Source organism: Pholis gunnellus, assembly GCF_910591455.1.
Source record: "Pholis gunnellus genome assembly, chromosome: 10".
Lineage (NCBI taxonomy): Eukaryota > Metazoa > Chordata > Actinopteri > Perciformes > Pholidae > Pholis > Pholis gunnellus.
In genome coordinates, this window is record NC_136537.1 from 10,850,552 (window position 1) to 10,864,066 (window position 13,515).

A 13,515-nucleotide genomic window follows, 5' to 3' on the forward strand; every position below is an offset into this window, starting at 1 on the left:
TGATTTATGTATCTATGGAAAAACACTACACGACCAAAAGTATGAGGACAGCAAGTGTTTTTAGGAATGAGTTTCCTTGTTTAGCTTCCTTTGAGGGACAATTACCCAAAGAGGGAATTTTGTACAAGGTTTGGACGTTACCCATTGATGTGTCGATCTAAAAAAAAAAACTGCTAAAGCCTCATATTAGTTTTACTATTAGCTCAACTTTGATATAAATGTTTGCATATAATGAATGCAGACTGTGGATTTATCACCCATTTCTTGCATTAGAAAGAGATCCTTTCATTGTCAGTGTGGACAAGAGGAACAGTTACTGCAACCAAAAATTGTTTTAATGTGCATATATGAATGTGTTGTCTTCGGACACACTTGAAGAAGGTAAACCTACACTCTAAACTATGGGCAGTAATATCCTGCTGTATATTGCAGCGTCCACTCTTCTAGGTTTCTAAAATGTTGGAACCTGGTGAACAGGCTTGCCCCGCAGTCGTCATTCCTATTCATCTTAAGGGTGTTGGATGGGGATGAGGTCAGAGCAAATCTTTACACAAATCTTTCTTTATGCACGTGGCGGTGTGCACAGGGGTATTGTTCTGTTGAAACAATGAAAGGGACAATCCCAATCTGTTGCCAAAAGTTGTACAACAATACACATATCCCTGTCCACATAAACAATATTTTCAGGCAAGTTGTTGTGGGAGAATTGTGGTTTAGTGGAATGAATTAAGGCATTTTGACATAAACAGCAGCATCTCAATGTGTGTACAGCACAAGATGAAAATATACAAGAATACAAGTCTTTGCAGTTTTCCCAGTGTAAGATCAGAACATTTATGTTGTCACAAACGGTGGTTTTAACTGTTCACTAAGTGCTTTGAAACTTTGGATAGGCCAGACTGCAGTGTGTGGACCAAAATCAGAGGAACTTGCTGCCATCTGCTGTTGAAAATGGTACATACACGTTGAAAAGGCACTATTGTGCTTCACATTGGGAGGTTTAGATAGAAAAGGTAAACTTTCTGTTCCCTCATTTTGAATTGTCCATTCAGGGTCACCGTATTTCTAGAGTGGGTGTAACGGTACAGCCTTACGTGTCTCAACAGTCCGTCTCCATTCTACCCTCAAGCTCCTTGTCTGAGGTGAGGGTAGCTCTGCACGGTGCGTGCTATGCCGTCCTTCAGACCGACCACCGGTTTGTAGCCCAGGTCCTGCTTGGCCCGGTCACAGCTGTAGTAGTGATGGGTTCCAGCCAGAGCCACTCTCATTGGTGTAAAGGTGGGTTTAAAGGACACTAGAGGGCGCAGGATCAGGGCCAGCAGCCAGAGGAGCAAGGACAGGCCGTACACGAGAGTGTAGGGGAGGTGGTAGCGAGGAGCGGCGTATCCCAGACCCACCAACACCTCAGACATGAAGTCCCAGAATCGAACTGGCTCGTCATTGGTGATGTGGTATGACTGAAAGTAAAGCGGAAGATACAAGTTAAATGATAAGGTGTGTGACTCGCAACATGATTGTATGGACAGCATTGTTTAAACCGGCTCTGTGTTTGTTTTTATTCTCACTCACTTTTCCACATATGGGGGAGTCTGGCCTCAGGCGTTCAGCAGCCAGGATGTGGCCATGAACTACATTCTCCACAAAGGTGAAGTCCACCAGATTGGTCCCGTCACTGCAGAAAACAAAGACAGAGAATTAAATTTAACAAATACAAAAAAAAAAAAAGGAGGTTAATCATTCAGCGCACTGGTACAGCAGTCCGTGGGTCTGAGCTACTATCGCTAAAGAAATTTAAACTGTTCAAGTGGCAGGGGAGGAGTGGGTCGGCCGGTGAGAGTGTGGTTTAAGAGGAGGGAGAGTGGAGAAGTAGGTGTATAAGTAGGTTTGAGAGATTTAAAAAAAAGTCAGATTTCAGTATTTGACTACAGCGTGAAAACATAAATTGATGTTCGAAAGGTTAGCAGAACAAGCTGCAGCCTCTGAATACTGGAGCCTCACACGTCGTTGATAATTCAACAGCGTGCACCTCAATACATATTTGTATTTTCAACTATTTACCATGATTATTGCTGAAACCAGAGGCATATATTCTACTTCTATTAGTAGATTTGACTAGTTGGATTGGCATCATTGGTTAAACCCTTACGACTTACCCGATGATGAACTTCATCTTGCCACTGCGAGCCGCGTCCACTAGAATAGGAACCAGCTGTGGGTCCCGAGGGCCAAAGATGCCATGAGGCCGGATGGCAACTGTGAGGAAACCCTTCTCCTTGTCGCAAGCCTCAAGGACCAGCTGAAACACAAAGACAGTAGAAAATATTCAAACTCTGCATCCTTATTCCTCTCATCTCTCTCGTGGGTGTGATTGATTGTGAAGGGCATGGATCAGATGACGTGCAAACAACAGAGCAAGTCCTGGAAAGATGTATATTATGTTCTTGTATGACGCTGATAAAAAATAAAGCTAAGTGTACAAAACTAAATCTGCTACTCGTGAGTAAGGAGTACATTGTAAGAACTATTAAATCATTGATTCATTTATTCCTTTTCAAAATCAAAGCTGAAGACGGTGCTGGCATCCACTGGGATCAGTATATCACAGGGCTATATGCGATTTAGACGCTCCATTTCAAACTGTGGTTTGAGGAAGGTCACATCAGTGGAGAAAACATGCAAACTATACAAAGAAATGAAACAATCGTGTTGTGGGGCAACAGCACAAACTGGGCTACAGTGGTGAAAGCATTATTAAAAATACCACTCTCCAACCTTTTCTTGCTCAATCTTGGTCTCTGTGTAATAGTCGATGGGCTTCTTGGCGTATGGTAGATCCTCGCTCCCATTCTTAACGTCCGTCCCCTCAAACACCACACTGGCACTGCTCGTCAGGACCAGTTTCTGGCAAAAAAATAAATAAAATAAATCACATTCAAAATTCAATGGCATCTTTCATCCTTGAACAGTGAATAGCAGGCATTCACACAAAAAGAAAAGCCCAGCATCTCACACCCCACCCACCGACTGCCTCACCTGTACTCCAGCCTCGATGCAGGCCTCAATGACAGTGCGTGTGCCCTGAATGTTGACCCTCTCAAATAGCGCGCGGTCATCGCTGGCAGGGGCTGGGGAGGCACAGTGGAAGACCAGGGACATATCCTTCATAGCTGACAGCAGAGCCTGGAGCAGAATGTGACACACACACACAGCTATTGACAATTGTTCCATGTCTAATATATGTACATATACAGCCTGCACATTTGACCTATATGAGAGGTCAAATGTGCAGGCTGTTAATTAAATACTCAAGGTGCCATGCAAGGCCTACATGTCCCGGTCTTATATATATTGTTCCAGAATGTTGACCGTTTTTGATCATGTGTTTAGTCAGGTCAAGTCTCACAACAGTCAAGTCCACATTTTGCTGTGATTGATGTCGTGCTCGAAGGGGGCAAGTGTCACCTGTTTGTCGCAGAGGTCTCCCTGGTGGAAGGTGACGCCAGGCAGCTCGTAGCTCTGGCGGATGTCGAACACAGAAACAGAGTAGCCTCGATCCAGCAGCTTCTCCACCAAGTGTCTGCCCAGGAAACCGGAGCCCCCGATGACTGCACACCGCTTACTGCTCTGCACGACACCGTTTGATACATGTCAAGCGAACAAACAGCACTAGCATCATGAAAAAAAGTTTAAAAAGATGTTGCACCATTACAAAATAAACCTCTTAACTCACCGGTCGCACGCGCGTGGCCATGATGATTGAATAGTGACAAACAGGTGAGCGAAAGTATCAGGCACCGTGGTGAAAATATGTTCCCTTACAAGTGGAATAGTAAGTAACGAAGAGTTTTCCGAATTATATCAAAAGCAGTACCTAAATGTGACAACTTTTAACATAAGAAGCACGGAACAGGCTACTGTATTTACCTGCGCGTGCAACGAAAACACGTATAAACTATGAACTGTCTGAATGAGCTGAGTGAGAAGTGTTCGGTGATTGGTGGAGCCAAAGCTCAGCACGAGGATGATGTTTGAGAGTGGCCAATGGTGTACAGGGTACGTCAAAGAACGCCACAATTTAAACCAATCGGAGACCACAAAATGGTTCTTTCCACCTCCTCGCTCAAAGACCACGCCCCCTGGTAATCGTCAGACCAACGGTACAGAGGGTAAACGAGAAACTAGTTTAATGTAGCTTTTGTCCTTAAGCAGCCTACTGATTTTGTTCCGAGAACATTTTCTCCTTCCCTGGGCTTTTGTTTTCGTTTTTGTATTTCTTTCTTTGCATATCATTGAGTTAAACATTACATAAACAGAGACAGATAAAACAATGTCCATATGACTGCCAAATACCAGTTGATTTCAAATACAACTGCAGTATGAAGGAAACACGTGTAGAAAATACGTCATAGAAGAAAACAGTGAGAAGGGGATAATAGTAAAAAAAAAAAAAAGTAAAAGAAACAGCTATAATAAAATAAAACAAGTATTTAAACATATAGTTTATAGCATATTTGAGGTGAGTAGCCACAGGCTAGCCACGGAGTATAGCTGTACTACTCCGGACCCTTATGCACCATTTCCTCTAAAATCTAATCTGAAATTAGACAAATTGTCTCATGAATGTGATTTGAAGTTAGCTCATGAATGAGATTTTGAAGGGCTTTATTTTTGAAATGCTACATCAGAATATCCTGGTTCTCTCCGAGTGACACCTTGAGGTGGTCTGCTATAACCTGTCGTGACATGATTTTGTAACTATGCACCATTTCCTCTAAAGTCTAATCTGAAATTAGAAGGAAGTTAGTTTATGAGAGACATTTTGACGGTCTTTAATTTTGGTCAGAAATGTCCTGAACACATACATATCAGTAAGTCAGATACTATTAATATAATTATCTTTCGAGCAACCCTCAAATCAAAGAATAAAGACACAATTTAGTTGTATTTTCCCTTTAACTCACGAGGTGCAGGTAACATGTTTTATACTTAATGTTAATATATATGATTATTTCCACAAATGCGATATGTATATATGCTTAGTTGACATCCTATTTTGGAAACCAGATGTTGTCTGACGGTAATCTTTCTCGCTTATTTGGCATCTTATTCTGAAAACCGGACGTTGTCTCACGTTAATCGTTCCGCTAACTTTACAAAGTCCTTCGCTCGCTCCTGATCTGTGCCGTTTGAATGCGTTTACCGTGCATTTCAGCATATAGGCGCACTAAAATGTAAGTGTCTGCTGTGTTGACCACGGAGATCCGAGCTTCTGCTGATAACACCGCAGTACCATCGTTTCTGTTAAAACAAGCTCTGATCTGAGGTCTGCAGACACTAGATGGTGTATTGAGATGCGCGAGGAGCAAATGCACCATTTATATTATGCAATGTGTGATATGATGTATTTTGCAATAAATATGAAACAAATACTTTCCCAAGCTTCATATTCTGTCTCAGTGTTTTATATTTCTACAGGAAATCAAAGGAGGTTTTATTTCAGTCTCCAACAGCTCTGAACGTTCTGATCGTGTCTTGCACCCCGTGATCTTCAGCAGCCAATCATCTTTTTGCCCGAATGGTGCGTTTGATTTTGACTCCCGCTTGTGCCTGATTGTATCCTGCTTTAACTGCTCAATACAGATCAAATAATCGGCTTGTCTGCTGGCACAAAGGGTGAACAAATCAAACGCCTGGGGCTCCATAACGGCAGCTCCTGGACGGCCAAACCTGTGCATGTTGTTAGCTAAAAACGGCAATTTTCCGCGCGTTCTAGCAGCCGTTCCTGCGAAATAAATAGAAGGTTTTGAGGAATAGGACACTATCTTATTGTCAGGGGAATTAAACAGGTAATGCGAGCAACCGATGCAAAGTACAAACCGTTTGATCATCACCTCCTCCCTAAATGATAGGAAGGCTTCATAGACCAGAGGAAAACATATTGCCTAATAGATCTGCAGCTCCTTTCTGTCAATCAAATAAACAGCAACCGATGGTGAGTTCAAATGTTTCATTCTAACCTGAATATTTGTTAGTGTGTTGCATTGGAGGTGATTGGGTTGGGGAGGTGCCACTTTTTACCCAGGCACCTCTCTGATTCTGTTGTCATGGTTCTTGTGTCTAGTCTACAACAATTAAGAATTGTTTCCCTCTGCCTCCCCTCCTGTGTCCCCACCAGGCAACCAGTGCCAAGAGACCATCCCTGCAGGGTCCTGTGCCACCTCCTCGCAAGAAGACGACCCCCAAACCGGAGCTGACCGAGGAGCAGAAGCAGGAGATCAGGGAGGCCTTCGAGCTCTTTGACACCGATGGATCCGGATACATCGATGTCAAGGAGCTGAAGGTAAAAGTGCCCGGACGCTGATCGCGCAACCTCACGTGTGTCAAGAGGGGGAGACACAGTTTTGTATGTGTGCTTCACTCTCTCACGTTTCTCACACTGTGCCAGGTTGCAATGAGAGCTCTGGGGTTTGAACCAAAGAAAGAGGAGATCAAGAAGATGATTGGCGACGTGGATAAGGACGGCACAGGGAAAATCTCTTTCGCTGACTTCCTCTCCGTCATGACACAGAAAATGGTAGATATCTGTCATGAAATATACTAAATATGCAACCCCAATTTGTCTTTACTTTTAAAAGGAGTCACTGGTTTTGTCCTGCAGTCTGCAGAATGTAGATTTTAAATTAGATCCCACAAACTGCATCCTGTTCGCCACATTTAGATTGACCGTTAGCTATCCTGGTATTGCTTTTCATTGGCACACACAAACTGGCCACATTTCTGTTGTCTGTTGTTCGACGACTACATACCTCCTGCAGAATGGCTGTTTGTGGTGAAACTACTCTCCATCTTCTCTGATTGTAGGCCGAGAAGGACTCCAAAGAGGAGATCCTGAAAGCTTTCCGCCTGTTCGATGACGACGAGACGGGCAAGATCTCATTCAAGAATCTGAAGAGAGTTGCCAAAGAGCTGGGAGAGAACCTCACAGATGAAGAGCTGCAGGTAAAGCGCACCATTATGGAATAAAACAATAATAAGATACATGAAGACTCACAGCAGACTCCTGAAGCTCACAGACCGGTTGTGTTTCCAAGACAATGGTTTTGAATCATGTCAACACACAATTGTGCGAATGAATGCTTCTAAGCTACCTTGATTTGCTTCCTACATTCTTCTTTTCATCTCCTGTTATATTGTGCTTCTCTGTAGGAAATGATAGATGAAGCAGACAGGGATGGAGATGGAGAAGTGAACCAGCAGGAGTTCCTGCGCATTATGAAGAAAACCTGCCTGTACTGAAGGAAGTGCGTGACATTGGGTTTTGTTGATGTGGAGGGGTCCAGTGGTGGTGTCACATGTAATGCTGCTCGTATGTCTAATTAACCTTTCCTTATTATTGTGTTTTCATTTCCACTTATAGTCAATCAAAAGGTTTAACGAAAGTTGTATAAGACTCGTGGTCAATTGCCAAAATATCATCCTCTGACTTACATTATAATCTACATTACATTTGCCAAAAAAACCGAAAGAGATCACTCTCTTTCTTTCTTGGAATGCTGCATACTTTCATGAAGAATACATTTGTTATATTAAGGATAATATGTTGGTTATTCATTGTCAAGAAATCTCAGTGCCTATGTCAATACGGTGACAAACAGTACATTCCAACGCTTTGATTGATAGTACAGTATGCGCATTACATTTGGTTTACACTGGTAACTCCAGTGTTTCATGTTTTAGCTCGTGTAACCGCTGATGATTGGAGAACGCTGTCTCACCTCAGTGCTACCTGAGGATTTGTGCCTCTTAAAATGGGCGATCCCACTATCTTTAAAATATGATTGATTGTGTATGTATTTTTCTTGTAGCATTGATTATGTATCCCTCTGTGTATAACTAATGTATAATATACAAAATACTCCGTATTCTTCAATGTTTTGTAAGATGCATAGTGACTTTAATGAGTAGATGAACAGCATATAAGTGTTTACGGTACAAATTAAATATCTTGAAGCAGTTTGTCCTGTCTTTTATAATGGATTATCATAAGCATCCCTCATCATTCATCTAGTTATCAGTGTTTGAACAGCTTAACTCCTGTTTTTTCTTTTTACTAAATTATGATTGTCAGGGACGTGTTGTGTTTACTTACAAGAGCAAAAGAAAAAACTGTGACTGAAAAATGTTCACCTGCAGCTACATGTCAGCTAGTTCGTCCTCCTGGATGAGGCAATAGATGCGTCCCACCTGCAGCCAGGTCTCTGACTCTTCCTCTCTCTTATCCAAATCAATAGAAATCCTCAGGCTCCGCTTGGTGTAGTCCAGAGATTTACGAGATGATCTGCAATCCAGAATTGAGACGGTTTTGGTCTGAAACCAAAGACGTTGTGGAAGAGATGGATAGAGAATAAGAGCAAGTGGGAAGGAGAGGCAGAAACTCACCTTTCGGTGTGGAGCGAGAGGTAGAGGCTGCTGAGGATTTCCAGATACTCTCCCTCCAGTCTCTTGTCCTCCAGCTCTCTGCATACAGACACACAGTGCTCATAGTATACGATACTCTGGCCGTACGACTCAGCACCATCCGACCTTTAAATACAGCAGGTATGTTAGCTGTTGCTGCGGACGCCAAATACACTGATACGTATGCGACACTGAATAAGAACTTTATATTGTTTGACCTTTATTGTACAATTGGCACGGATGATATGCCATGTAAAAGTAACTTCCAAAATCTATAATGTTTTCTGTGTCAAACATGAACAAACAATTAACTAAAATCAAAATGTCAAACCATTTAATGTACGGTCACATTTAAACTTTATTGATAAGAGTTCAAGAGTAACAGGAAGATAAAACTAGTCAAATACATGTATAAAATCATACATTTACCGTACAGTACAATCACGTTTAGGCTCAGATTTCTTTCAGTGTCAGTAGACCCAGTCTAAAATCACATACTGATGAACACAGAAATGACATGAAAAACATTCATTATCAACAGTCACAGCTGCTCACTAATGCAAGATTAGTCGATCGAGGCATTTCAGAATGTGAACAGGTTTGAACAGGTGCAGCTCAGTCCATGGCTGCAGGTACAGAGAGCATCAGGATCTCAGCTTTGACTTAGTTTAGTCTTGGAGGCAAAGTCTGCACTGAGTTTACGCATCACTTCCCCGTGGCTTTGTCCCCTTAGCTCGTGTCGTACAGTCCCGTAATTCTCTTTGACAAAGTTGGCAAAGGGTGTGGGGGCCCGCGGCTTGGCAGACGTCAGTAGGACAAGTTGTCCTTTGCAGAGGGCACACACGAACCTCTGCGTGTCCAGTGACTTGGAATGACGCCCGATCCTGTGAAGAATCATGAATTCTATTACCCGGTGGGGGGGGAAGTGGCACAAAACTCAGTAAATGCAAGGTGGATAGTGAAGAGCGACAGGAGGTGAATGGTTTTAGTCAATGTGAAAAGAGTCAGACGTACGTGTTCTGGCAGCGGGTGCACTGGTACTGGAATTTGTACTTGATGTCATAACTGTGGCAGCGGGTGACCATGGGCAGCTCAGGATGCGCCAGAGTGGACTTGCGAGCATACAGCTTCCAGAAGTTTCCGTGGCCGTCCCTCACGCCATTAATCAGCCAGGTTGCAGCATGACACATCTCATGGATCAGTGTGTCCCTGAGACGATCTGGGAAGGGGCAACGAGGAGGTTGCGATGAAAAGATTCAATCCAGCACAAACAGACATGATGATTTTTACTATGCACGACATCACAGATTTACATTCAGAGACTTCCAAGCAGACACTTTACTATATCTGGCTTACTAAAGCTTTACCTGCAGAATCACAGACTTTCTCCGACAGTTCAATGCGGGCATAGCGGTTCCCTCCACCTCGATCCTGACCGGTGATACAGTAACCGGCTGTTTTCCGCATCTTCTTATTCCAAGTCACCGACATATCAATGGGGAGCTAGAGGTCACGTCAGACAAGGAGAAAGAACATATTCTACATGTTAACAAAGCGATTACACAATGTAAACTATGAATACAATCAAAATCAGGTGAAAATTCAGACAGAATCAAAAGAAGGGAAACCACTGTTCATCACCTTACTGTCAAACACACTGGTATTGTACAGCTGGTACAGTCTACTGGTGAGTTCTTCCTTGTTCTGCTTAAAATTGCGGCCATAGCTGGAGCCAGGGTTTGATAATGACTGCAAGAAGCACCCGGGGGTCTTACATGGTGCTACCCTAGAAGGGAAAGAACAGGTGAACGCAAGACAAATGTCTGTGTATGAAAGACAAACTGGAGTGAGCGACGTTCAAGTCTGTGTATGAAAGCTGCTCGGTAGATGTACCTGCTGATGGGGCCGTGTCTGGGCTCTGTCTGACTCACTGTGGGCTTCAAGATGTTGGGTTTTCCAGGTGTCTTCACACTCAGAAGGGTTTCCCCAAATGATTTAGAGGCTGGTGTTACAGGTGTCTTTACAGGAGGAACTGACACAGGAAAATATGTAATCACAAAACAATAGAGATCAACAACTAGAATACAAAAACAACACCTAGAGATTGTTTAAAATGTAAAACAAGTTACCATGGGTGCTCTTAGGGGAGAATGTAGTGCTAGTGAACTTGTTTTTATTCTTCAGTCTCTCCAGCAGGGATGTGAACTCCTCCTCAGAACTGTCCGATTCATTCAGCTTAGACGGTGCAGATAGAGTGCGTTTTGGGGAGGCCAGGGATGTCAGAGTTTTGTGGGGAAGAAAGGAAAACGGAAAATGGACGGAAGGGAAAGGCAGCGGTGGCGAACTGTCCTCTTCATCACACCGCAGAGCATTATTCTTGTTAGCCTTCGGCAGGGTTTTAGGTTTTAAATGGCGAGTCCTCCAAGTGCTCTTGACCACAATATTATCATCATCATCATCACTGTCACTAACAAAGACTGGGGAGTCACAGTGAGACAGCGGTCTCCTCGGTGGCAGCTGGGCTGCCGGAGTATTGCTCTTCTTAGGCACTGCAAAACAGTGGACACAAAAACATCACCGTTATACACGTATAGTGTTAAGTGTCCTTTCTGTGAAAGATAACAGAACATCCGCACTGATAGGGTCTCTCAAAGTTACCTTTAAAAGATGGTTTTGTCTTAATAAAGTCATCATCTGATGAGCAGTCATCCACTATGAAGTTTTTGAGGCTTAAGCAAAAACAAAAGACAAAGCATATTTTTAAAAACAGAATTTTCCAGACATTGACAATGATTTAGTGGAAGAAAAACACATTTAAAAAAAAAAACTCACCTATCTTCACTCCCACTCCCTGATATTTTCTTAGGCTTGACATTCGGGGTTTTCACTCGTTGCAGAACTTCAATGTGCAAAATGAGAATGAATGAGAGTAAGAAGAAGTATATAAAAGATGTTTTCCTCATCATCTAACTGATGAATCTACTGTCAGTGGTTACAGATAGAGAACTGGACCCAGAAGAAAAAGGTTCCTTACATGTCTCGAAACCGTCGTCATCGTCCGAGCTCACCACCACAACATTTAAACTAAAAAAAACAAACAAAATGGTTCAGAACATAGAACTTTAAAGAGACAAATAAAAAAAGGTAAAACTGAAACCAGAAAAAAACACAAAGATGTTGCTTCATGAAAACATTTTCCGCTCCCTCCGTTTCCATACCCGTCTTTCTTTGCAACACTGCGTGGCTTCAGTGAGGCAGGTTTAGTTTTCGGTGTAGCCCTTGCCACAAGAACTAAGGAATAAAAGGTGAAATGAACACATTGGTGTGTTTGTAAACAGAGTCATATAATTCAGCAATATGAATTCATGCACTTTAACTCACATTGGTCAAAATCATCATCGCTGGACTCAATCAAGGGCGTGTTTCTGTAGCTGTTGCTCTTGGAGTATTGGTTCTCCTTCTCTGAGTTATCTTCACTATCAGAGAGGGAACGCTGGACCGGAGAGGCCGAGTGATCCACCGATCGATGCCCACTCGTGGCAGTATGTTGAGTTTTACCAATCGATCTCATCAGCTACAAAACAATAAAGACAGACAATAAACATGCCCAACTTTTAAATAGAGCTGCTACTAACGATTATTTTCAATATCAATAAAGCTGCTGTTTATTTTCTTGATTAATCAAGTAATAATTGTGTTCATGAAATGTCAAAATAGTATTGTTTATTACTTGTTTTATTCAACCAAGAGTCCAAAATAAATATATATTCTAATTCCGTTTGCTATGATAGATGACAAATAAAAGCACAATATCCTCACCTATAAGAAGCTGGAAACAGCCTATTCCATTCTCAAAACAGATTTAATAGCGTTCACTCTAATTATGCTTGTAAATTAGCAATAATATGTATCCCGGTGACCCAAAAACACATAGCTTATAGTGAGTTATCAAAATAGAAGAAGAACTAGGTTAATGGAGGTAACTGTTCGCAGGTTAATGAAGTGTGAAACCAACCTTTTTATCTGCTGTGTCCAGTCCTCGCTCGTCAGCCCAGCCCGTCTTCTTAGCGACTCCTTGAAATGGTTTGCGGGCATCATCATTCATGGTTCCCCCTGCTCTGTGAAAACGGTACACAAGTCAACACGACATTTAACATTTAAAGTCCAGCGCTAACGTCAAACCGTTAGAATATAATGAACTGCCGATATAAACACTCAGTGCGGCTACATGGCGGTTAAAACAACCATTCAACCTGTTCGTTGGAATGCAATTAATCGATTAACAGGTTCTAAATCCACACACGCGCTTACTGTTAGCAACTTGCTAGCTAACATTATGTTAATTGTCCGTTAGTGTGCATGAACCTCCCACTGTATATTAATCATTTTGCTAAAAGAATATATATTTGATTTGACAGATGATTACCAAAATCGCGTCTGCTGTTGTAAATAAAAGACGTAGAGATGACAACCCGAGCTAAACGATGGTAAATTCAAATATTGTGATCCACTAAACCGGAAGTTGTCGAGAAGACATTCGACCAATCGGAGCGGGCTTATATGACAAGTGGACGTTATGTCCACGCCCACCATCATAGAGATACAGCGCCGCTAGTGTGAAAACCATCATTAAGAAGATACAAAGCGGGCTCGACTACAGTTAACATTTGAATACAGAAAACGTGTGAATATATATATTTTTTAATATTAGATTGCTGGTGGAATTACTCAACTGTATTATGGTAAAAAAAATAACAATCTTAAAGTTGTCTGACAGAATGGGCGCGTTCAAAGGTCTGAACCCTAGCAAACACTACAGTGCCTCAACATTAGAACTAGCATCTGAACTTGTCAACATGAGCACATGAATCTGTTAATGTTGAACTCAGAACTTGTACTCATACCTTTGGCATTGTGAAACCTCAAAATGTACTTCATTAAAAGATATGAATACATGCTCCTTTAGTGGTCTTTTTTCACTATTGAGAGCACATATACCTGGCAACCCATAGCAGATTAAACAGCTTGTATATCAATTTGTCGCTTAGTTTACAATTA

General features: G+C 42.1%; 3 protein-coding genes across 3 annotated transcripts; 1 reads left to right on the forward strand and 2 right to left on the reverse strand.

Moving 5' to 3' along the window:
* Positions 1–279: 279 nt before the first annotated feature.
* nsdhl (NAD(P) dependent 3-beta-hydroxysteroid dehydrogenase NSDHL) lies at positions 280–3,912 on the reverse strand. Its single transcript, XM_079167935.1, has 7 exons — positions 3,731–3,912; positions 3,463–3,624; positions 3,034–3,180; positions 2,773–2,901; positions 2,154–2,296; positions 1,570–1,672; positions 280–1,457 (listed from the first exon to the last, which is right to left on the reverse strand). The coding sequence occupies exons 1-7, from the start codon at positions 3,749–3,751 to the stop codon at positions 1,125–1,127; spliced, it is 1,038 nt and encodes a 345-aa protein (XP_079024061.1). The 5' UTR covers positions 3,752–3,912; the 3' UTR covers positions 280–1,124.
* Positions 3,913–4,041: 129 nt separating this feature from the next.
* On the forward strand, positions 4,042–7,296 carry cetn2 (centrin, EF-hand protein, 2; the record flags this gene model as incomplete). The annotated part of the gene is made up of 5 exons (XM_079168212.1): positions 4,042–4,053; positions 6,176–6,340; positions 6,446–6,574; positions 6,862–6,999; positions 7,207–7,296. 5 exons carry the CDS (start codon positions 4,042–4,044, stop codon positions 7,294–7,296), a joined length of 534 nt encoding a protein of 177 aa, XP_079024338.1.
* A 1,577-nt stretch (positions 7,297–8,873) lies between these two features.
* On the reverse strand, positions 8,874–12,562 carry gcna (germ cell nuclear acidic peptidase; the record flags this gene model as incomplete). The annotated part of the gene is made up of 12 exons (XM_079168213.1): positions 8,874–9,341; positions 9,472–9,676; positions 9,825–9,960; positions 10,099–10,243; positions 10,351–10,489; positions 10,587–11,006; positions 11,116–11,186; positions 11,290–11,356; positions 11,492–11,541; positions 11,676–11,748; positions 11,839–12,031; positions 12,473–12,562. 12 exons carry the CDS (start codon positions 12,560–12,562, stop codon positions 9,110–9,112), a joined length of 1,821 nt encoding a protein of 606 aa, XP_079024339.1. The 3' UTR covers positions 8,874–9,109.
* Between the last annotated feature and the right edge of the window lie 953 nt (positions 12,563–13,515).

Coding starts and splice junctions, on each gene's coding strand:
- nsdhl (XM_079167935.1), bottom strand. CDS start 3,751: ATGGCCACGCGCGTGCGACCG. Junction 2,902..3,033: donor GCATCGAGGCTGGAGTACAG/GTGAGGCAGTCG, acceptor TTTTTTTGCCAG/AAACTGGTCCTGACGAGCAG. Junction 1,458..1,569: donor ACTCCCCCATATGTGGAAAA/GTGAGTGAGAAT, acceptor CTTTACTTTCAG/TCATACCACATCACCAATGA.